The 24,230-nt window shown below is 42.7% G+C and overlaps 2 protein-coding genes across 9 annotated transcripts; both read left to right on the top strand.

Moving 5' to 3' along the window:
- Positions 1 to 127: 127 nt before the first annotated feature.
- prkaa1 (protein kinase, AMP-activated, alpha 1 catalytic subunit) lies at positions 128 to 14,931 on the top strand. 3 transcript variants are annotated; one of them, XM_061802244.1, is made up of 10 exons: positions 128 to 320; positions 1,534 to 1,820; positions 4,349 to 4,490; positions 6,956 to 7,049; positions 8,065 to 8,209; positions 8,334 to 8,421; positions 8,514 to 8,738; positions 9,905 to 10,424; positions 10,532 to 10,658; positions 12,114 to 14,931. In XM_061802244.1, the coding sequence occupies exons 2-10, from the start codon at positions 1,724 to 1,726 to the stop codon at positions 12,389 to 12,391; spliced, it is 1,716 nt and encodes a 571-aa protein (XP_061658228.1). In that variant the 5' UTR covers positions 128 to 320; positions 1,534 to 1,723; the 3' UTR covers positions 12,392 to 14,931. The 3 variants fall into 3 exon arrangements, with proteins under 3 accessions (XP_061658228.1, XP_061658229.1, XP_061658230.1); XM_061802245.1 differs by lacking the exon at positions 1,534 to 1,820; XM_061802246.1 differs by lacking the exons at positions 128 to 320; positions 1,534 to 1,820 and having other exon boundaries at positions 4,349 to 4,425.
- Positions 14,932 to 15,651: 720 nt separating this feature from the next.
- On the top strand, positions 15,652 to 24,052 carry LOC133491002 (secretory carrier-associated membrane protein 1-like). Of its 6 annotated transcripts, none has more exons than XR_009792332.1 (10): positions 15,652 to 15,729; positions 15,833 to 15,910; positions 19,822 to 19,920; positions 20,887 to 20,997; positions 21,077 to 21,188; positions 21,906 to 22,017; positions 22,101 to 22,321; positions 22,399 to 22,500; positions 22,678 to 22,795; positions 22,874 to 23,012. XR_009792332.1 is itself a non-coding variant. In XM_061801809.1 (10 exons), exons 1-10 carry the CDS (start codon positions 15,682 to 15,684, stop codon positions 23,021 to 23,023), a joined length of 1,107 nt encoding a protein of 368 aa, XP_061657793.1. In that variant the 5' UTR covers positions 15,653 to 15,681; the 3' UTR covers positions 23,024 to 24,052. The 6 variants fall into 6 exon arrangements, 5 of the variants coding, with proteins under 5 accessions (XP_061657793.1, XP_061657795.1, XP_061657797.1 ...); XM_061801809.1 differs by having other exon boundaries at positions 15,653 to 15,729; positions 21,906 to 22,034; positions 22,162 to 22,321; positions 22,874 to 24,052; XM_061801811.1 differs by having other exon boundaries at positions 15,670 to 15,703; positions 15,800 to 15,910; positions 21,906 to 22,034; positions 22,162 to 22,321; positions 22,874 to 24,052.
- The last annotated feature ends 178 nt before the right edge of the window (positions 24,053 to 24,230 follow it).

Raw genomic sequence — 24,230 nt, 5'->3', positions numbered from 1 at the left:
GTGTTCCATCCGGTGCTGTTATTTTGAGTGATCAAAGAGCACTTAAGCAAAATTGATCTGGTGTCCACATGCCAACATACTTAAGCTCTCAGAACATGCTGCCTTCTTTTTGTACAACACTCACTAACATGCACTGTTTTCGTGTCGTCGTTAAGCTGTCTGCTGCCACCTATTGATCACACTCACTGATCTAAAAAATAAAATAAAATTAGCCACAAAAACTGAAGTCGCCATCCGCCATCTTGATACTCCCAAAACAAGCATGCCGACCTGTGCAGGGTTAATCGCCAGTTTCGTGGCTGTGAGAAAACATTCCACAGGTAAGATTTAAAGATTTACTTTGAGACTGTTAAAGCTCGTTTGGTTGGTTTTTAAATTTTCTGATGAGCTTAATTCACTGGAACAAAGTTCTGTTTATGCTTGTTCACTGTTCACTCTGCTTCACCTTGATAGGCAGGCGTTTTTTCGCGAAAAAGCGATGTCAATATTTTAACAAACTTCATCAACAGATAAGCAAGAAAATACATTTTCCTGAGTAATTTTGATGAATTTTGTAATACAGAACTCTGCAAATTGAATTTGATTTTCAAACGCGAGAAAAAAAGTTGAAATAGGAGGTCGCAGAGACAACAACAACGTTTAGCATGTATTTTCCCATTGCGAGTCCTTATTTCCAAAAATATATTGAACTGATTGACTTCAAATCTTATGGTTTTATGACAAAAAATGCTTAGTTTTTGGCTGTGCTATAATGATGGTGCTTCACATCGTATTTTGGGAAAAGCTAATGTGTCACGGAAATCGGGCTTTAGGCAATATTCAAGGTTTCTTGCTAGTCACGGTGTTCTATGTCTTTCCTTTGCACTTAGAGCCTTTTTTGCGTTACCAAGTCGAATTAAAAATCCTTCACGTTGCCAGAACTGAAAAAAATGTCAAGCTCACACGACCAGTTTTAATTCTACATGTCAATCTTTGAGGAAAAAACCCACCATAATCCAACCTGTTAACCATGTCCTCCACACGTTTTGGGAGTACCAAGATGGCGGCACACCGACATCGACATACCGCTCGATATGTATGCGCTATCCAGTCTTTATTTGATTTTATTGTTAGATCAGTGATCACACTGCTTGCACAAAGTGAGGATTATGTGTTGAAATTGTGGGAAAAAAAATGGAAATCAATGCCATTTTAGAAAAGACCTTTATTTGGGTAGGATTGGAGGGGGGCGGGGTTGCTTTGAAACTATCAACCTCCCAAATCTTTGCGCTATGTGACGTTTTCACGCATACTTTCCAAATATATACAAAAAAAATTGTAACCACACTTCTGGTTTATTCTGTTGGTTGTGTTGAACAGATACAAAATGTTTTGTTTAGGCACGTTGAGTGAAAACAGAAGAGTGACGTGAGGACGTTTACTTACAATTTATGTATAATTTTTTTTTTTGGAGAGACTCAATAACAATGGCGTTATTGTGTTTATACGTAGTTTGTTGATTTAGTTTTATGTTAAATTGTGGAATGACCGTAGAGAAACAATGCTAGTGATTTGAGTTTCCGAGGGGAACCTGAAGGCGCCGCGTGACGTCATATCCGTCGGGCGAGCGGCGTCCTCTGCGTCGGCCCCTCCCACTTACGTGAGGCGCGGAGGCTCTCTCGGAGCTCGGTCCGTCTGCGCCCGCCGCTCGCTGCCTGGCTAGCGAGGCCACTCCGCGAAGAAGATGGCGACGGACAAGGCGAAACATGAAGGCAGGGTCAAAATCGGACACTATATCCTCGGCGACACGCTTGGAGTGGGCACGTTCGGGAAGGTTAAAGGTAAGAAGACAGCCACCCCCCCTCCTCACTTCCCCTCCCCTCACTTAGTTCAATTGAAAGATGGTGGCCGGTGAAGGTGTTTAGCATCAACGGCTAATTCGCCGAGCTAACTTTCTCAAGCCCCCCGTGAAAAGGGCGTCGCACTTGTTGGGTGTTCCCCGTTCGCCCAACTTGTTTGCGGCCAGTGAACGACGCCGGGCCCGGCTCTTAAGTGAGAGGCACGTCGCTTGGTTCCGGGCAGCGGTTTTTTTGTTTTGTTTTTTTAAGCCGGAGAGCCACAAGTCGGTCGCTTGTCAAGTTAGCCAACGAGAAGCGGACCTCTTTCTTATTCTCATTCAGGGATGGCAAATTCCTTTTAATTAAGGGTCTTATTTTAAGACCAATTCGTTATTAAATCCATAATCTTGGTATCTTAATACACCATAAATAAAAATCCACAATTATTGCCGCTGTTGTGCAAATAATTACAATTACTTCATGGACAATGGTCACAGTTATTAACTTGTTGCAAATCATATTAGCAGCCTCCGATTTCATATTTTGGAAAAAAAAAGGTGCAATTATAACAAGTTTTGAAAGTGTTTTGCTTTTACACGTGTGCGACTTTCAGCTCACAGTGCTATGTTTATATACTCTATGTGCCATTTTGTAAAACAAATTACGACAATGAAATTATGAAATTTTCATACATTTTTTACATCCATCTGTAAATCTCACCTCACCGCAATTGACTCATCACACCGAACAAGAGATGGATCGAAATCGATCGGTAGTAGTCGAGGAGAGCAATAGCCGATATTTGGAGCTGATATTTTATTTGCTTTAAAAGATAATGTATGAGCGTCAAATTTTTTGATTAAAAAAAATACAACGCTTTGTTTAATAACCTCAAGCATATGATTATTATTCAACTTTTCTGATTAGCAATTTTTTTTTAAACAATGGATGTCTTTGTTTTGTAATTGTAGTAAAAACTGTAGGCAGCTCTGAGCCTCAGCAGGATGTCTTATAAAGTTAAATCATGATTTTCAATTTTAATTGCCAGTTAATTGAGCCGACTGATAATCGGGTGGGGCTATAATTGTCTGCCATTACTACGGTGACAACATTTCATCAGTACGTTAAAAGTAACCTGTGTCACGATGGTCTAAAACCTAGCTCATGATGTCTGATGACCATAAAAAAATAATAACTGGGAAATTTTCAGAATAATCGTGCAGTTGTCCCCCTGCCTTATAACACTACACAGGTTCCCCCAAAGCGCCCTCTTTTGAAGTTATGACGTTGGCTATTTTATTTTCTTAAAACGTAAATATCTCAACAACATTGACATTTACTGAAAAAAATAGAGGTAATGTGTTCTATGGGCCAGTTCTGGCCCACGGCCCGTATGTTTGATATCCCTGCTGTAATTGACGCTAACACGATAAATGATGATAAAAATGAAAAACGTCAAGCCGCCGGGCACGTTGTTTTGGTGGATATTCAAAATTATAGGCAAATTATTTTGAAGCAACGCGGGCCAGTAATGGCGCTGCGGGGCGTGGGAGAACTGTGTTTTGTGTTTTTTGGAAAGTAGCGGAGTAAAGTGACATTACCGGAATTAAAGTAACACCTGTGCCATTATAGTTTTGATGAGGGATGTTCGATACCGTATTTGTCACCGATATCCGCCGAGTTTAAGTTTTGACAGTATTGCCTTGGCTTATGAGTGTACTTCATTCCTTGACCTCACACGTGTGTCTCAAAAACCTTGTATCGCAAATCATCTTTTATCAGGAAAATGAATGGAAAGTCCATTAATCCGTTCCAGGCTGTCCAAAAAAAAAAAAAAAAAACAACAAAAATTATATATGCTGACGTGTTTTTGTTTTTCAGCATTCGATAGAAACAAAGTTACAGTCAAAACAATATACTGTTAACAGCTCTCTGTGTTTAAAACCCTAAGATTTCACATGAAGTACATTTATGAATATATTTAAATATCCTGTGTGTGCATATGTGTGTGTGTGTATCTATGTATGTATGTGTGTGTGTGTGTGTGTGTGTATATAATATTTTCTCGGTTCTCGACCACCATCCGTTCCAGAAAACGGTTCAAGAAGTGATTTGTTCCAAAACCGAATCGATGTTTTCCATTACAATGAATGGAAAAAGAAATAATGCGTTCCAAGCCTAAAAAAACTGGACTTTTTAAAGCATTTTTTTTTTTTGTTTTGTTTTGTTTTCCTGATAAAAAAAAAAAAACTGCATAGTGGAAATAGATGTATATTTTAAATACTTTATATGATCAAATAATTTAAGAAATGTATTTATTTTTTCCTTAAAATGTATGCTTTAGTAGTAGAGTACGCTAGGCTGGGAGCGCATTGCCGTTACCTTTTACCTTTTGGGCTACATGTGAAAAACTTGACTAGTGCAAAAAGCTACAAAAATCTTGGACAATGAATGGAATGCTTTGTTGAAATAAAAATAAAATGCGGCATTTATGTGTGCAAATTTTGCTTTTTCTGCGCGTCTCCTGCCAGTGGGCCAACACGAGCTGACCAAGCACCAAGTGGCCGTGAAGATCCTGAACCGCCAGAAGATCCGCAGCCTGGACGTGGTGGGCAAGATCCGCCGCGAGATCCAGAACCTCAAGCTTTTCAGGCATCCTCACATAATTAAACTGTAAGCGGCAGATTACGCCCCGCGGCCACATTCCCTAATCCCACCCACCGAGTTATTTGCAGCCTCGGATGGCGGCTTCCAGGGGGCATCCATTCGGAACGAGATCTGTCTGAGCCCCGTTTATCCCCTCATAATTGTGCGCAATGTAATATTACTGAAGTTGTCTGAACTGACACCGAACAGGGGGTCATTGATCGGACTGTTCAGAAAGTTTGAAGGGAACGTGTGTCCCAAAAATTCCCTGAAACGATTCTCAAATACTACATTGAAGCCAAAGGGTAAACGGATGCCTTGCAACACACCCTAATTAACAATTCTATGAAGTGCCGCATCTCCAAGTGAAAATTCTTTATGGTCCTTCTTCAACAGTTAGAAGCCGCCCGAGGTCCGGCCCCGGGTTTTATGGTTGCCAAAGATAGACTCGCTCACGTGCATTAAACAGGGCCACCCTTCCATACGGGCTAATTTCAGCAAGACAACAGCTCGGGTGTGTCAAGTAACCTGTACTTCTTTTGAGGCTTTAGGGCAGGGGTGTCAAACTCATTTTTTGTCGCAGGCCACATTGTTGTTCCGGTTTCCCTCAGATATATATATTTAATCATCTCATCATATTTACATCAATTTATGAACTAGTTTTAGCATCAGAAATCAAGGGTAACGTGTATTTCAACTATTTACGTTTGGTGACGCACAAATGGTTGTAATATCTCAACTTTATCTTTTATAATTATATGACAATTTTGGTACAGATTTTTATGTCATAGAAATTGACGTTCTAAATTTGGCTTCGCGGGCCACATAAAATTATGTGGTGGGCCAGATCTGGCCCCCGGGTCGTGAGTTTGAGACCTGTGCTTTAGGGCAAGGGTGTCAAACTCATTTTTGTCGCGGGGGACGTTGTATTTGCAGTTTCCCTCAAAGGGCCGTTATGGCTGTGAAATGATAAAAATCGTTAACCGCCTCATCATATTTACACATGAAATTTATGAACGAGTTTTGGAATTAGGAATCTAGGGTAATGGGTTTTTCCCAACTATTGTTGTTTGGTAACAGAAATGCTTTTCATATCTCAATGTTATCATTCATGATAAGACAATTTGAAATTTTGGTACAGATTTGAACAAAAAAAATCATGGTAGTGGATGTGCATGATTTGCCTCCACGGGCCACATCTGGCCCCCGGGCCTTGAGTTCAACACCTGTGCTTTAGGGTATTTGAATGAAAAGCAGGACACGAACATACAGTATTACACTGAATATTTAACTGTACAGACAACATTTTAAGATTCCTGTCAAGCAAGCAGCTCACGCGAAAGGAGCGGATTCTGTTTTGTTTCCACGGGCCGCGCCGCACACTCGGGCCGATCGGCGGCAAAGATGGCATCTCAAACACAAACACACAAAGGGGAGCTTACATTCCTGTGCAGGACGACACGGAGGCGCTTTGTGAGCAATGCGGTGGCCGGCCACAGCCAAGGAGCTCGCCCGCATTTCTGCCCATCGCTCGAAAGTCAATGACAAACTGCGTGCGAACCTTTGACCAGAACTCGATTGTCTGCGGTCTGCTTCAGAAGGCCGTCGCATCCGGTGGTTTTTTTTTTTTGTTTGTTTTTTTGTGTAACATTTTTATGTAGAGGTGGCACGGTGGCTCAGCTGGAAAGTGTTGGCCTCACAGTTCAGAGGTCCAGGGTTCAATCCCGGCCCCGCCTGTGTGGAGTTTGCGTGTTCTCCTCGTGCCTGCGTGGGTTTTATCCCACATCTCAAAAACATGCAACATTAATTGGACACTCTAAATTGCCCGTAGGTGTGATTGTGAGTGCAGCTGTTTCTCGATGTGCCCTGTGATTGGCCGGCGACTAGTTCAGGTGGCGGTTGACAGCTGGATTAGGCTCCAGCACTCCGTGTGACCCTTTTGAGGATAAGCGGCTAAGAAAATGGATGGATGGATTTTTGTGTAGTTACCAATTGTCAAGAACAAAAATAATTCTAGAATTAGCAGTGAAATTTAAAATTTGAAGGGTTAAAAAACAGGTGCATTTATTTATTTTTCTCACAATCTAGAATTTCCCAAGTTTGTTTACAACATGGCATCCTTCTGTCCAATTACACCAAGGATGAAGAATTTCATCACACTTTACACACGCTAATTCTTGTCTAGCTGAAATTAGCCAATTTTGAGCAGGCGGCCCCGAGCCAGACACGGCAACAAGGCCGGAGCATTTTCAGGGCTTTGCAACTGGGAAGAGCCACTTTTGCTTTCAGGAGCAGAGTCCGGATTGACTTAAAAAAAAAAAAAAAAAAATATGGGTGCAGCATTTCATGTTTGAAAAATTGTTTTGAAATCACAAGAAGTTGAATGACATATTGGTCAGGCTTACAGTGCTTAACTGCTGAACACCTTCTGTCAATTCCCTTTGCTGTTGAGCGTGTACGTTTCTAACCCGCCAATCACGCGATTCCCGCAGGTATCAGGTGATCAGCACCCCGACGGATATCTTCATGGTGATGGAGTACGTCTCGGGAGGGGAGCTCTTTGACCACATCTGCAAGAACGGAAAGGTAATATTCAAGTCCGTGTTTCCCCCGTTCGGGGTCGCCGGCATAAAAGAGAAAACTACACGCACTGTACTGTCATCAAACCAAATAACTTACGGAAGTCTGCTAGCGTGATGCTAACTCACAATGCAAAACGCAATATACAGGCTAAAGGAACTAGCATCAACGTTACAGTAGTCATCACCCTTTAAGTAACCCATTCGTGGGCAGCGTCCCGTTTTTGGGACATCATGATTTTCACGCATTATATCCTTCTGCATATCAAAATATTGAAGTGTTTTAATCTGAAACCATAATGGAATGGGGGAGTTATTTCCCTTTCCTTCTTGAGCCAACATGACTTTCTCAAGGTATCATATAATTGAACCATAAATGAAAAAGAAGTGTTATTTCCTTGATTGTGGCCTGTTAGGAGACTTTTATATCAATAAGGCGAAAAAATTGCCACCCTGCCCATGAAAGGGTTAAGCAACTGATATTTGAAATCAACAGATCAATCAACACATCAATCAATTGAGTCGCAGCACGTATTCGTCCTCGCTGAAAAATATTTGTAAAAATGTTACTCTAGCTCACGGGTGGGGAACCTTTTCCTCTGAGAGAGACATATAGGCCAAATATTGAAAAATGTAATTTCAAAAGCGGTGCAGGGTATTTAAAAAAAAAAAAAAAATTAAGTACAGGTGTATTTGCCCATTTATGTAAGACCGACGCTTTTAGAGTACAATAAGGTCTCTGAATTATTTGAAGATACATCAAATTTCTGACAATCTACATTATTTTGCATTTATCCAATTGGATTGTGGCGCTCTGATCTCCTTCCGCTTCACTTGTCACGTACGAAAGGTCACATTCGCCCGGCAATGACGCGCGGCCATTTTGAAAGCGACCAGGCGAGAAGAACTCGCCGTTATTGTTGGTTTTTGCACAATTTTTTTTTTTCTCAAGCGAGATGTCAAAACGCGACTCGAGGTGTTCGTCGCCTCGCAACCAATCCGCGCCTCTTCTCTCCCGACAGTTGGAGGAGAAAGAGAGCCGTCGACTGTTCCAGCAGATCATCTCGGCGGTGGACTACTGCCACCGCCACATGGTGGTGCACCGGGACCTCAAGCCGGAAAACGTCCTGCTCGACGCGCACATGAATGCCAAGATAGCCGACTTTGGTGAGGGGGGGGTTGCAAAGCCGCTGAAAGTCCGCCTATGTTCTCTTTGTTCTACAAACACAGTGAATGCATAATCATGAAAAAATTGTATTTATGATGTCATTGAATCTCTTGTTGTGTACAGGTTTGTCAAACATGATGTCTGATGGAGAATTCCTGCGGACAAGTTGCGGTTCGCCCAACTACGCCGCCCCTGAAGTCATCTCAGGAAGGCAACGAACACTCACCGCTTCCCCCTGGAAACACTCAAGACGCGTTTAAATATGATTTCATATTTGTTTTTTCTCGTCACGCCCGCCGGCAGGTTGTACGCCGGTCCCGAGGTGGACATCTGGAGCAGCGGGGTGATCCTGTACGCCCTGCTGTGCGGCACGCTGCCGTTCGACGACGACCACGTGCCGACGCTCTTCAAGAAGATCTGCGACGGGATCTTCTTCACCCCGCCGTACCTGAACCCCGCCGTCACCAGCCTCCTGAAGCACATGCTGCAAGTGGACCCCATGAAGAGGGCCACCATCAAAGAGATTAGGTGAGCCGCAGTCGGTTCCGTGGCGCCGGTCCGCCTTCGAGTCGGTCGATATATTCCAAATCCGCACGCGATGAAAAATACAGTGGTACCTCGGTTTTCGAACGTCTCTGTTTTCGTACAAATCGGTTTTTGAACAAAAAATTAGACACTTTTTTGCTATGGTTTTTGAACGACAATCGGGAGTCGGTTTGTTATTGTGCTTTTTAACGCACCCCCAGAAAAAACAGAAACGACGGAACCAGTTGACCCACAGACTCCTGTCCCGGTAGTGACTTTTTTTTTTCTTCCAATTGAGCAACATTAACCCCCGATCATGTTCTCCAAAGAAGGCAAGTAGAACTCTAAACTGTCGACTTCAAGAAGGATTTGAAAGATAGATAGATGTGACAGTTACATTTTTTTTGTACGTTACGTACTTTCTGTGCAAATAAACAATTTAAGCATACATTTTAAGCAAAAAATAAATATATTTCTTAAATGATTTAATTATATAAAGTATTTAAACTATACATGTATTTCTACTATGCAGTTTATTCTGAGGAAAAGCTTTTAAAATAATTTTTTTAGGCTTGGAACGCATTATTTCATTTTCCATTCATTGTGATGGGGAAAACGCGCTTTGGTTTTCGAACGTTTCACTCTTCAACCGGCCTCCTGGAACGGATCGCGGTCGAGAACCGAGACACCGCTGTAGTCGAAGGCTAACCTATAATTCAAAATGCCTTATACGGGGAAATAGAAATTAGCATACATTACAATGATTTAAAAGACTAACATTGATTTTTGTTGTATGTAAAGAAAAAAAAATACATTTGCATTAAACATTTCTATGGAAGTTGATGCACGCTATTGCTGGTTTTAAAAAAAATATATATATAATTGTGATGAGATGTAAAGCAAATCGCAGAAGGAGGGAAAATAAAACTCATTTTAAACGTTTTTTTTTTTGAAACTTCTGTAAGTGAAGATAAAAATTGGAAATTAGATTTTTGAGGAGAAAAAATGAGATTTTCTGTTTCTAGAATATATCGCCGATCCTTTCAAATGCTTTGCCGGCTGAAATGAGGTTTAGTAAGTCGCGCATTATGGAATTTCTTTGACCCTCTCGGGCGTCGGTCATTGACGGTTGCCCCTTGACTTGCGTTCTGACCCCGCCTCCCCCACAGAGAGGACGACTGGTTCAAGCAGGACCTTCCCAAGTACTTGTTCCCCGAGGACCCGTCCTACAGCAACAACATGATTGACGACGAGGCCCTAAAGGAAGTGTGCGACAAGTTCGAGTGCACCGAGGAGGAGGTGCTGGCCTGCATCTACAGCCGGAACCACCAGGACCCGCTGGCCGTGGCCTACCACCTCATCATTGACAACCGCCGCATCATGAACGAGGCCAAGGACTTCTACCTGGCGTCCAGCCCGCCCGACTCCTTCCTGGACGACCAGCACCTGACGGCGTCCGGCGCCTCGGTGGCCGCCTCGGTCAAGCCCCACCCCGAGCGCGTGCCCTTCCTGGTGGCGGAGACGCCGCCGCGGCCGCGCCACACGCTGGACGAGCTGAACCCGCAGAAGTCCAAGCACCAGGGCGTGCGGCGGGCCAAGTGGCACCTGGGCATCCGCAGCCAGAGCAGACCCAACGACATCATGACGGAAGTGTGCCGCGCCATGAAGCAGCTGGACTACGAGTGGAAGGTGAACTGGAGACCCGCCCGTTGACTCGTTGGCCGTCATTTGGACCGATCTTTCGAGGGAGGCCCACACTTTGGTTTTTTTGCCCACCTTTCTCTTTGCTCTTCCAGGTCGTGAACCCTTATTATTTACGCGTGAGAAGGAAAAACCCGGTGACCGGCTTGCAGACCAAGATGAGCCTTCAACTGTACCAGGTGGACAGCCGAACCTACCTCCTCGACTTCCGTAGTATAGACGGTACGTCCCAAGACCAGCCGGCCGGCTCGGTCATTCATTAACACAATTCTGTTCATGTCTTACACCACTCATGATACTTTGCATTCCACTTTCATGTTCAATATAAGTACCCTTAAGTACTTTTGCGAACACCCGATGAAAATCTGCGATCTAAAGTTACTGAAAACAATTTTTAAAGTCTTCGTTGGCGCATGTTCTCGCTTTCTGGCTTGCACAGTTCTCCAAATAAGAGGCAATGAGTGTTTGCTTCAAGTTTTTTCTGACGCCCAGTCGAAGTCTACTGTAAAACTGACGTCAAAAAAAAGTTATTTTGTGGACCTCAACACTCAAAATATTCAACCAAACCTTACGATTTTGTCTGTCAGCTTCATGCTAACGTGAAGTAAGACGCCGTGGGCCAGTGGAAATTTCCATTGGTGTCAAGTTAAAATTTTCATTGCTTAAAAGGATTGTTGAAACGCATTTTCTCAAATTTAGGTGAAGACTAAAATACCTCAATAGCTTGGGATATAAATTATATCAGTTCCGTGACCCCGTTTGCAATCTGATATATTTACAAATTGAGATTGTACAATCAGACGATTTGGACGCTTTTAAGTCAAAGTCAAAATGAATGTTTATCAAAATACCGTCATTTCCGGCCTATAAGCCGCGACTTTTTTCCACACTCTTTCAACCCTGCGGTTTATGCGGTCATGCGGCCAATTTGTGCATTTTTTTCTAACGGCCACAAAGGGGCACTCGAGCGGAAAAGGTAAGAGTGAGACCGGTGGAATATATGTGCCGAGGAAGTGACTTTTACCGGTCCGGCCCTGTTAGCGCTGCGCTAGCGTGTTACTGCTGTGTCTCAGTGATTTTTTTATTTATTTATTTTTTATCTGTAAGTTGTTGTTTTTTTTTTTTTTTTTTAAAGAGGACCTGTTAGCGCAGCGCGAGTATGTTATCGCCATGTCTGTGATTTTTACCAGTATTTTTTTTTTTAAACCGGCCCTGTTCGTGCAGGGCTAGCGTGTTACTGCCGTGTCTCAGTGATTTTTACCGGTATAGTTTTTTTTTTTTTTTTTTTTTTTTAACCCTGTCACGGCGCTAGCGTTAGCGTGAAACTGTCTGTGTACCATCTTTCTTTGTAAATATCTCATGTTTCAATGTGGGCACTTGCGGTTTTTACACGGGTACGACGTATATATGTACCAAACGGTATTTCCTTTACAAATGTACTCGGTGAGGCTTGTAACCAGGTGCGCTCTGGAGCCCGAGAATTACGGTAGATAGCGATTATTCTGTCAATCGATTAGTTTTCAATTCATGATATAATTGTTCTTTCTGTACTAATAAATATCTATAACTACGATGTGATAGGGGTTGTATTAAGAGGCGTGGATTAAGTCGGGGAAGTGTCCCCCCCCCATCCCAAAAAAAACCCGAAATCAAACATTTTGTCCTCTATTTTTCCAGACGACATGTTAGAAACCAAATCGGGCACGGCCACCCCCCTCCGCTCCGGGTCGGTGGGCAACTACCGCGCCACCGTCAAGAGCGACACGGACGGCGCCGACTCCCCCGGCGCCGGCCCGCCGCCCAAGACGGCCGCCGAGGGCTCGCTGGCGTCCTCGCTGACCTCGTCCATCGACTCGACGTGCGGCGCCGACGTCCCCGCCGCGCCGCGGCCGGGCAGCCACACCATCGAGTTCTTCGAGATGTGCGCCAACCTCATCAAACTGCTCGCACGATAGCTCGCCACGCGCAGCGCGCGCACTTTTTCCTTCCGCACGCGGCGATCGCCACAGCCTTGTTTGCTCTCCGCGTCTCTTAATAGCAATAAGCATGCAATCCGTTTGCCGCCCGGGCCGGGACAGCGGCGCCGCGCGGTGGGTGAGCCGCGCTAACCAGACGAAGGGGAGAGCGATTTTTTTTTTTTTTTTTTTTTTTGGGGGGGCGGGGGGGTTGTTTTCTGGGGGTTCGGGGAGCCGGCATATTAACACCTTGTGAAGTGATTACACTGAATTCGCTGTGCTGTCGGGCCAGTCAGCTTCCAGTGCAAAAAATATGGAAAAAAAAAAATCCAAGTTTTTGTCGTTTTTTTTTTTTCACCTGTGCGAGAGAAGGAAGAAGCCCCTTTTTGCACACCTTTTCTTTTCATTCCTGCTGCTCTAGTTTAATTCGTTTGTGTCTACGTCACGTGACTGACCGGCGGCAGACTCGTCGGGCCGTCAGGAAGTGCAATCGCCCAACTCCCGCTAAACTCATCCCAGCTTTGTCTTTACAGTGTTCCCCCACATACGCGCTAACTCATCCTCCCTTTATTGAATGATCATACTGAGGGAGGACATAGCCCTATCTAAATAGTTTTTCGATTCCAAATTGTTGCATCTAAAGGCTCTTGGAAAAATCTTGAGACGGAACGTCAATTAATTGTGCATTTATTGGCGGCAGGGGTCTTGTCCCTATCAGCCTGCACATATCAGGGGAACACTGTACCGCCATTTTTTTCATGTATGTGTAATAACATAGTTATAAATCACTGTACAAGGGTGGATTTACACGACAGGCCCAAGCCGAGAGCTGATTCTGATTTCCACATCCTGCGATTACATCTGCATGCGTCAAACTACACATACATGGACGTAAAAGATAACGTAAATTTTGAAAATATTAAATGTTAGGTCTTATTTGGTCTGGGCGCACGCCCCCCACCCGTATTGGTTGTAAACGACGGGTCAACATCGCATTATTTTCCTTATGGTGGACGTTTCAATCGTAATTAATTGGCTATGCTTTATTTGTAATTTACGTTAATATCGGGGGGTTGAGGGGAGGGGATCGAACAAGGACCTGATTGACAAAATTTACTGGTATATTTCAAAGTATTTCCACTTCTGTGCTTGTGTAAGTGACACTAAAATCTGAAATTGACCCCCCCCCCCCAAAAGTGGGACTTGCCACCGAATCAATGCGGCGTAAACCCACCCAAGTGAAAATATTAGTTTCCCGAAATCTAGTGCTGGATTTTCATTTTATTTTTTTATATTTTTCCTTTCCCTCATCTGTATGACTTGTCAACTCTCCTCACGCCAACAAACACGTGGGGGGGGGGGCGTTCATTGACTAGTTGTGCCAAGAAATTGTGTGCCCGCTTGATCAATTTAAAATTTGACAGTATTTTGACTGTTGACAATCTTAAAATTAAATGGAGCAGTTTGATAAGGCTGATTTTTGTACTGTTTAGGAGCGATTTAATGCTGAAATCCTGAGATTTTCTCCCCCCCTCCCCATGATAGCGATTGATTTGACATTTGTTCATTTTTTTTTAATTATTGTGTCGTGATGATTAAGAATTGGCTTTTTTGGTGGTCTGTTTTAGTTAAAAAGAAAAAAAAATGTCGCAAGTATTTCCCACCCCTGTGTGTTTACTTAATTGCAGTCGTAGAGAAACATTACATATTTCTATACCAGACTTATGAATGTGTCACTTGTCATGGAAATCTTATCATTGTCTGCTGTCAGGTTGCCTTATTTGGCAGGGGTGGGGAACCTATAAAAACTACATATGCCCCCCCCCCAAAAAAAAACATTTAATATGTGATTTATGATGAACATTTAGGTTGATTTTTGTTTTTTTTTTGTCAGAAATTTACAAGAACTAAAAATGGGGGGAAAATGGTTCCTCACTGCTGCAGTGCAGTTCTTTTGTTTTTGATTATTGGCCCATTTTAATTCCCTGTCTTAATTAACATATGGGAATATATTAAAACATATATATATATTTTTATTATTTTTTTTTTGCCAAACTACTGCGGACCTCTGCTCCATGATGGTGGTTGGAGATGATTTTTTTTTTCTTGTTTCACTGTTAGATACATATTGTGTTTTCATGCAGCGATGTCAGCGGTTGCTGATGTTCACGGCTTTATATAAAAAAAAAATAGTTTGAAAATATTTTGATTGTTACATTTCATTCCGACTGAACGCCTAAAGTTGACCTTTTTTTTGTTTTGTTGTTGTTGAAATGAGAGTATCGAATATACGTAGTCTGAATCGTTAAGTTTTGCGAAGGGCGAACTTTTGGCTTACAACTCTGGGTGTGTTTTGATTTTTGTATGTAGGGGGGGAAAAAAAAAGAATGTGTGGGGAAAATGTTTTGGAGTGGAATTTGCGTAAATTGCTTTGTGTAAAGGGACCCAACCGAACGAGTGTTAGCGTCGTATCCGAATGGAAACTGTTGGAATCGTTTGTATACACAACTGCCTAAATAAACTGCTAAATTGCACACAAACCCCTTTAAAGACTTAATATATTTAGTTTAATAGTGAATCTATTGTAATAATGTTTTCAATTTATTGTGACTCTTACATTAGAATACATTGCAGGTATTTTTTTTTCAACAGTACATGCCGTAGAACAAAAATATGTTTTTTAAAGAATTTATAGAAAACATCCACTTCCAGGTGAGTTATGACCATAAGAATCAAGAGTGACTTTATTTTTCTAATTACGAGATGGACATTTATATATCTAGTAAAAAAAATAATAATAAGGACGACACCATTAGTCATTAAAAAAAGCAGTTAATATTTTCATAGTCCATAGAACAAAAATAGGACGTGTTTTGCCTTAAGAATTTATAGAAAACATCTACTTCCGGGTGAGTTATGACCATAGGAATCAGGAGTGATTTTATTTTTTAATTACTAGATGGAGATTTATGTATTTAGTCAAAAATAAGTGCATATTTATAGAAATCAAAATGGTGACATCGTGTGAAGTGGTTCCGCATTATTCCCAGGTTACACGTCACGAGTTTTAATCTCCATGGGAGAGGATCTCTGAAATATGTGCACGTGACATGATTTGAGCTTTGTAGTCATTATATTAATTCGCTGTGGGATATTATTAAATGTCTATTATAAATGTGTGTCTTACAACATTTTAAATCTTTTTTTAATTATCAAAACCATCCACATCTTTACAGTCCCCTTGGTATTAGTGACGTAATGTTCACCACTTCCGCATTTGCGGTCGCGTTATGAGGATTCCTCTCGCCTTGGGTAAAGATCTCTTCAAGCGGCATTCAGTACTGTCAACATTGAGTTTTTTTCTTTCCCCGTTTTCTGTGTTCCTCTCACGATTATTTTTCTATATAGATATATATTTTTGTTTGTTGTCATCTCAACGAGGGTGGTGAAGTTGGTAGAACCATGTCGGAGCACGACAGCAACGCGTTCACGGAGCCGGAGCTCAGCAACCCTTTCCAGGTAAATGAAAATTAGCTGTTAGCTTAGCCACGTTAGCCTCGCCCTCGTGATCAAAACGCTTTTTTTTTTACATGATGAGACTTCAACTCACGTCTGTTTTTAGCGCTAATTATGTTTTGCTGCCAACATAAATCACGTTTATTTGACAAACCAACGAAAAGAAAGGCGCTGACACATCATTTATAATCTGCAAAAACGACAATATTGACTGAACTTGAAAACGTTAGTATGACCTCACTGCCTGTTCAATAATTCAAACTTTTTTTGCGGGGGGGAAATTTTGTAGTATGTTGTTGTACCTTAAAGCCATAAACAGATTTGCGGTGCTACTGCGAGGCACTATTATTCATATATGTTGTAAACGAGCAAATTGTGTGACAAGACGCAGATATTTTGAGAAGTTCATTATCAAGGTAAGTACCAAAGTTTGACGCCATTCCAGTTCCGCCATCTTGTGTGTCACAGAACACGGGTGATAGATGAAGTTTTTTTTGTATCGTTAATTAATCCGATTGGTCTAAGGGTGGTGGTGACGTCATTGGAAACCTATCCATTGCTATGATGCTCAAAGGGATTATTTATCCCGAAAGAGCGTGAAATAAACTTTCCAACGACACCAAGAGCAATATGATCGGTTCAGGACTAAAAAAATTATTAAAATTTGAATTTCAGAAGTCAGGGGTGAATAACGTTTTCCATTTCCATTAGAAACAATGGGAAATTTGTGACCGAAATATGTTTTTCGATGCCCGTAATTTTAATTGTTTAGATATTCCTATGAAACTTTCATATGATAATCGTTGGCCCATCAGCAGCCTATTCCGACGCGATTTACCATACCTGTCAACTCGTACGGTTTAGCCGTCATTCATACGGATTTTGTGGTGAATCTTACACATCATGCGGATTCTGAAAATGTCTGTTTTCCGCAAAGTCAATATGGACGGATGCTGTAATTTTGAGCCGAAGGGTCGCCATTTAGAGTTGGTGGAGAAAGTTACACGTGAATACAATTCTGAACACAGTAATGCCACTAAATAGAATGTGATAATTAGACATTAACTTCAGATATTATCATGATGGAGATTTTTTGTCTTTGTTTTTTCCCTCCGTTATTTTGACATAATTTGCTTCAGTATTTTTTAAGGATTTTTTTTTGATAGTTTATACAGGTTGGCACTCTGAAAAGTTGACAGGTATGATTTACCATGATGCATCGCTAAATAACACAAATTAATCCTGACTTAGCAAAAGTGCTTTTTTGTGACAAAGCTGAAGCAGCCATCTTTCAAATCGGAAATTGTAAAAAAAAAAAAAAAAAGGCAAGAAGTACCTTCTGGGTCATTTTTCCTGACGTCCTCTACGGGATTCCCGGGAATTCCTGTCCATTTGCCCCAAAAAATATCAAGTTTGATAGTCATACCTCCGACATTTCGTAAAAATTGAAAATGAGTCATCGGCTCCAATATGGCGGCAACCCATTCGCTGATTATTATTTATTCACTTTTGCTAGCTCGAGGTTTCATTTTTTTTATATCGTGATTGGTGATTAACTATAGCAGGAATCAAAAGGTTTTTGATATGATTGATTTGAACTTGCTAGTACTAGCTACCGATACTTAAAGGAAAAGAAATTTGACATTAAGTCCTCCTTGCCACTAGTGGGTGCTGTACATCTGTCAATAATCGCATGTGTTAAAAAGAAAAGACCTTATGGAGACTTATTTGTCATTGTGTTAATTAAGTTTTCTGTATTAAAAGTGCTGTTGCAATCAATAAAAAAGTCCAACCGACGATGGATCGTCTTTATTGACACAATAAACAGTTATTGTCAGCTCTAAACACAATTTTAAAAAAGATATATTTAACAAGCATTTGACATTGAATTTGACATTTGACCTGACATTCAGACCCCTTCACCGCCTCACAGGGTGTCGGAATTTAGAGAACTTGAAAGTCCAATTTATGTAACACAAGAGAAGCGGGCTGGGTCACTCCAATTTTTTTTGCTTCAATCTTTCTGTGTGGGCCGCTAACATTTTAATATTGCTGTCGGTTATTCAGGTGTCCAATAAATAAGTAGACTAACCGCTGTTAGCATTGCGCATGGTCTTCCATGAAAGTAGTGCTTTTTTTTGGGGGGGGTGAACTCGACGGAACTGGAAAAATGTGAACAAATTCCAGTCCCAAATCTGAAAGTGGACAAAAACCGATGAATCGGCCACTCGTTGAAAGTCAATCGACGGCTCTTGAACGACACTCGTGTTGTAAATCCCCCACCCCCACGCTGTGTAAATTATTCACACGGAGCCCAGCGGGGCCGCCATGTTTTTGGCATGCACGCCATCGCCCGAGGGCTAGCAAAAGGACGCATATGCTAAAGGGATGGGGAGCCCCCCCCCCCCCCACATCCTCCCTCCCACCCACAGGCTGCACAACGGGGGTCGTCCCACTTTTCTCGGCCAATCGGGGCAACGCTTCTCCACTGCGAGTCCATTGATACTGTAACTTTACGACCCCCCCCCTCCCATCTAGAAAAATCAATCCATCCATATTCTATAGCGCAATTCGAAAAATGTTTTCAGAGTAAAAACAAAAAAATCGCAATTTTAATAAACAAGGAAAGTATACTTGCCTCGTTTCAACCTGTCGCAATTCTTTTCGGGGGTTCAGAAAAGGTTTATGCTAAAGCACATGAATATTGCTCATGAATTTCACAAATCCAAGTTAAAAACGACGCAGGCGATTTTTGCAATTCGGCTAACAATAAAAATAATAATTAAAAAAAAACATTCATGCCGGAGTCTTCGGTGAATCTAAAGTCCATGAATATAAATGAATACAGCCCCCCAAAAATATTTTTGAAAAGGGCATATGTTTAAAAAAAATAGCATATTTTCTAGAAAAAATGTGTACATTTCAACAATGAAAAAATTGGACATTTAATATTTTTTTCTAAACTAGCTGTATCTTTCTGTCTAAAAAAAGTAGTGTGTGGCGGTAGGTTTAAAATATATACTTACGCAGAATGCGTGTTGTATATTTTCATAAAAAGTCTACAGTATAGTAACCAAAAAATAATTAAATGTATATTTTCTCTGGGGAGAAAAAAATTTTAATTTTGGGGAAAATGTTGTATGTCCTCTTTTGGTCAATTTTATTTCAAAGTACCCACAGAAGACGAGCTTGAGTGCAGGAAGTCCCCCCACCCCCATCTGAGATTTGAACATCGAACCTCAGTACTGTGAGGCAGACTTTGTAGCCACTTACCACTGTGCTGCCTCCTTCGTGAAAACATCCCCCCCCCCCAAAAAAAAAAAAGAAACAGTTCAGAACTGAACCAAAACGGTCTTTGTTTGGCACGTTCCGGCGTATTAATGTTTCACAACAGCCCCCCCGTGTGAATTATTTAGGGCGGGGGGGGGGGGTCTGGTGACAAGAAGGAGTCCACTTTTGCGTGGGGGGGGGGACTCGGGATATGTTGGGGAAGACCAGGAGGTTCGCCTCATTTTGGATCTGAAGAGCGCGCGGGAGGCTGATGCTAAGCTAGCGGGGACGGCGGCCAAGGTAGTACTTTTCCGTCGACTGTACGCTACTTGTAGGAATGCAGCTGGTCATTATTTTAACAATCAGGAAAAAAATAATAATTCAACTCAATGATAAACTGAGGTTTGGGAAAATTTTAACTGAACAACATCCCGAAGCGATCAATTGATGATCAAAATAGTTGCTGATTTATTTGCTAAAATAAGATTTACAAAAACAATGTTTGTATCGTTTGTATTTTCTTTTGGTTATTCACGTAAGCGGCTACTGCTACAAAAATTTTGCGTCTTGCTTCTCAGAAAAAAGCAGCCGTATCTGTTAAAAAATGGCGGTTCAAAGGGTAAAATGTTTCCGATGTGTTTCAGGACCCTTCCGTGACGCAAGCCAGGCAGACGACGACGACGACGGCGACGGCGATGGCGGCGCGATTGGAAGAGTACAACCCCTTCACGGACGCCAAACCGGTCAGCGTTTTATCGCTCGGGGAAATTGGTTGGGGAGACGACAAAAAAAAACAAACGCGCTAATGGTAGCATAGCCTGGTGGTGATGCGTCAATGTGGATTTTAGCGCAGCATCAGGTTTTTGGAGTTTTACAGTCCGAATTTGGACTTGCGCGACCCAAACTAGTAGAATTCTTTGTTCCCCGTAGATCAGATAGAATAGGACCACGTGAGTTTCGTTCTATGTGTTGTTGCTCTATGTGTGTTGACGTAGCAGTCGTTTGAAAGCGCTCGGTGACATCTGCGCTAATTTCCGGTATCCCGACGATGCGGTTTCCCATTGTACGTTAGCGTGAAGCTAAGTTCGGTGAAAGGATGTGGCGTTTAAACGTCTACGTTTAAACTGTTCTCATTTACTTTGACAATTTGAACTTAAAATGGAGTGAGAAATAAACATTGTGGAAAATAATTTTTTTATGCAGTGTAAAGTGAGTATTCGGGGTACTTCACTGTAAAAGGGCGGGAAGATGAACAACTTTTTAACACTCCAACGCGGGGGTGTCAAACCCGTTTTTGTCGCAGGCCACGTTTTACTTACGGTTCACCCTCAGAGGGCAGTTAACAATTGTGGAACCTTAAAAAATCTTTAACCGCCTCATCATATTTACATATGAAATTTATGAACTTGTTTTGGAATCAGAAATGTTGTTGTTTGGTCACACAAAAATGCTTGTAATAGCTGAATGTTGTCATTTTTGTAATGACAATTTTGGTACAGATTTTGACAGAAAAAAAATTCATGAGAGTTGATACATACGATTTGCCTCCGCGGGCCACACAAAATCATGTGGCGGGCCAGATCCGGCCCCTGGCCTCATGTTTGACACCTACGCTGTAATGGATCAATTCAATGAAACGTGTCTCTTCATTATGATTTTCCATCAATTTTTTTTTTTTTCTCTCTCCAAACGCGTGTGCGCACGTCTAGGCGGCGATGGCGAGCAAGCCCCCCCCGGCGGTGACCCCCGGCGCCCCGACGCAGCCCGCCATCATGAAGCCCACGGAGGAGCCGCCCGTCTACTCTCAGCCTCGGGTGCAGGTGACATCCCCCCCCCATCCCACCCCTCCACCCCCATTTATTGAAAAGGTGTCACGCTCACGTACGCCTTGACGCTCAGGAGTCGACAGGGGGCGCCGGCGAGCTGCTGAGAAGGCAGGAAGAGCTGGAAAGGAAGGCGGCCGAGCTGGACCGGCGAGAGCGCGAGATGCAGTCGCTCAGCGCTTCTGGAGGTCCTTCCGTTATCGTCATCTAACTGACAGTACAGCACTCACCAAAAGATTTTTTTGGGGGGGGGCCACGAACGTTTCCCCATTTCTGCGTCTTCGGGTGGTCTTTTTGTGGCATTTCGCAAATGCCACATTAATTCGCCACGCGGAGAGAAACCAAACCACGTTTTGTGAAATTGTAGCACATCTTTAAAGGGACCAACTATGTCGGTGTGAATGCTTATATAGCTTTGTTACGGGGGGGGCAACCTCGGTTCCCTTCGAGAAGTGAGTTGTTCAAAAACCAACTCGATAGTTCCCATTACAATTAATGGAAAATAAAATAATGCGTTCCAAGCCTAAATTTGGCTTTTTAAGCCATTCTTTTTTAGCTTTTCCTGATAATAAACTGCATCATTTAAATACTTTATATAATAAAATAATTTAAGAAATACATTTATTTTTGCTGAAAATGTATGCTTTAGTCGTAGGGTAGGCGAGGCTGTAGCGACTCGGCCCCAGCCTTGTAAACTTTTTTTTTTTTAATTAACAAAAGTAATGGAAAAATGTTTTGTGCGATAGCTTCAAATGACTTCTAAAATACAAAGTAATACAAAAACATTGCAAAAGCTTTAAAAAACAAAACATTTTAAGTGTGTTGTACTGTACTGTATTTATGGACAATGGATGGTTGGTATCTCCGTGTGTGTGTGTGTACTGAATGTGTTGTGCCCCCCCCAGGCAGGAAGAACAACTGGCCGCCGCTCCCGGAGAAGTTCCCGGTGGGGCCGTGTTTCTACCACGACGTCACGGTGGACATTCCCGTGGAGTACCAGAAGACGGTCAAGATCATGTACTATCTGTGGATGTGTGCGTGTCTGCCGCCGATTGGGTCACATGACGCTCAGATCATTTTTTTTTTTTTTTGCTTCGGAGGCCGGGTTGTGAGGATCGCTGCAAAACGGCAACCGCATTGTGCCTTGTACTTCACCTCCAGTCCACACGGGGACGCTGCTGGCTAACCTGCTGGGCACTCTGGCGTGGTTCTGCGTGGACCCGGGGCGCGGCGCCGACTTCGGCCTGGCCATCCTCTGGTTCCTGCTCTTCACGCCGTGCTCCTTCGTGTGCTGGTACCGACCCGTTTACGGGGCATTCAAGTGAGTCCCGCGCCGGACCGGCCGTGTCGACTTCCCGCCGCGCGCGGCGTCATCGTCGTCTTCTTCTTCTGCGGCAGGAGCGACAGCTCGTTCCGCTTCTTCGTGTTCTTCTTCGTGTACGTGTGCCAGGTGGGCGTCTACGTGTTGCAAAGCGTGGGCCTCCCGGGATGGGGAGCCTGGTAAGGAAACGGGTCCACGGGTAGCGTTCGCCGCCCCCCGTAGTTCTACGTACGCGGTTGCTGTAGTTTCGCGGTGCGTTTGTTTACTCGACAGCCCAAAAAAAAAGCCACCGCTTTTCTTATATTATTACGATATGCTTGGTAAAATCTCTTTTTGCGGGCGGCCCCCCTCCCCAGCGGGTGGGTCTCGGCCCTGACGTGCCTCAACGTCAGCATTGCCGTGGGCGTGCTGACCGTCCTGGTGGCGGCGCTGTTCACCGCGCAGGCCGTCATGTCGCTGGTCATGTTCAAAAAGGTGGGAAATGCCGCCCGCCGCCGTTTAGCGGCCCCCCGTGGGCCCGTTTTCACCTCTTTGGCGCCCCCCCCCCGTCAGGTGCACGCCATGTACCGGACCACCGGCGCCAGCTTCCAGAAGGCCCAGCAGGAGCTGGCGGCGGGCGTCATGTCCAACAAGACGGTGCAGACGGCCGCCGCCACCGCCGGCTCCAAAGCGGCGCAGGGAGCCTTCAAGGAGAGCATCTGAGAAAGGGGGGGACTCGAACGTGCGCGCTCGTCGCCGGCCGCTCGACCGTACCTACTTTCCATCGCGCTTCCTTCGAAAAACGCAATCAAATACAGTTGGAGACGGGGGGGGGGGCAAAGATTATGTCAGATTTTGAAGAAGGGGTAAAAAAAAATTTGCGACATTATAAAAAGGGGGGGAGCTTAGGTTGCAATTATTTTTCAAAGTGGAAAAAAAGTAAAGTAAAATTAAGTAAATTATTATTCAATTGAAATCAAGTATAAAAAGATAAAGTACATTTTGAGGCGAAACCGTAAAATAACAATTCAACGCTAATATTGTTGGAATTTATAAAACAAAGGCCATTTAATTTTTTTAAATGTGTAAGACAAAAAGTATTGAAATTAACAGAAATTTCATTTTGATTTAAAAAATGTGTATATTACTACAATTGGAATAATACAAGACTTTTTTTTTTTTAAGTGTTTTTTCAAAAAGGCATTTACAAGAATAAAGTTGGATATGCGGGGGGGGGGGGGGTATACAACTATTTTGAAGGGGGAAAAAAGTCATTAGAAGGCAAATATTACAGGAACAGCTGATATTTTTTATTTTGATGCAGTCATTATTCCCCCCCAAAAAATTTCAGCATTATTTTTGAGGTGGGGGAGACTAATTTTACAAAGCTAGTCAGTTTTCCTTGGACAAAACTTTCGACAAAGCACACAAGCTTGTGTGAATAATTTCAGAATTGTTTGGGAAAAAAATATGAGAATTTTTTTTCTTTTTTTTTTAAATCACCCCAAAAGGCATATTATTTATATTTAAAAGGAAAAAGTAGGAATAGGAGACATTAAAAGTTGATTTTGTTGAGGGAGGGGAGCACCTTGTTATATCCTTGAGAAAGAAAAATGCATTTTGTATTTTTAGGGGAGGAAAGTAGTAGATTGGAACAAATATTGTCTCGATTTTTATGGAAGTATATTAGTGCAGCCAGGATTTGAATATGAAATGTAAAGTGATGACATTTTCAATAGTTGTATTTTGCTATAATTTTTCAATGTTAACAATTCGCTGTACGAAATTCACCGTCTGTGCCGCCAGGCGGGGTTACTTCAGGTCAAGGCCAAACAGCCAGCCAATCGCAGTAACACTTTCTTGGTCACATGACTTAGAAAGTGTTGCAAGATCGGCTGGCTGTTAGCAATTAGCCAGTTGAATTGTTACC

Source organism: Syngnathoides biaculeatus, chromosome 17 (assembly GCF_019802595.1).
Source record: "Syngnathoides biaculeatus isolate LvHL_M chromosome 17, ASM1980259v1, whole genome shotgun sequence".
NCBI classification, from domain to species: Eukaryota; Metazoa; Chordata; class Actinopteri; order Syngnathiformes; family Syngnathidae; genus Syngnathoides; species Syngnathoides biaculeatus.
This window is presented reverse-complemented; position numbering and strand designations above follow the sequence as displayed.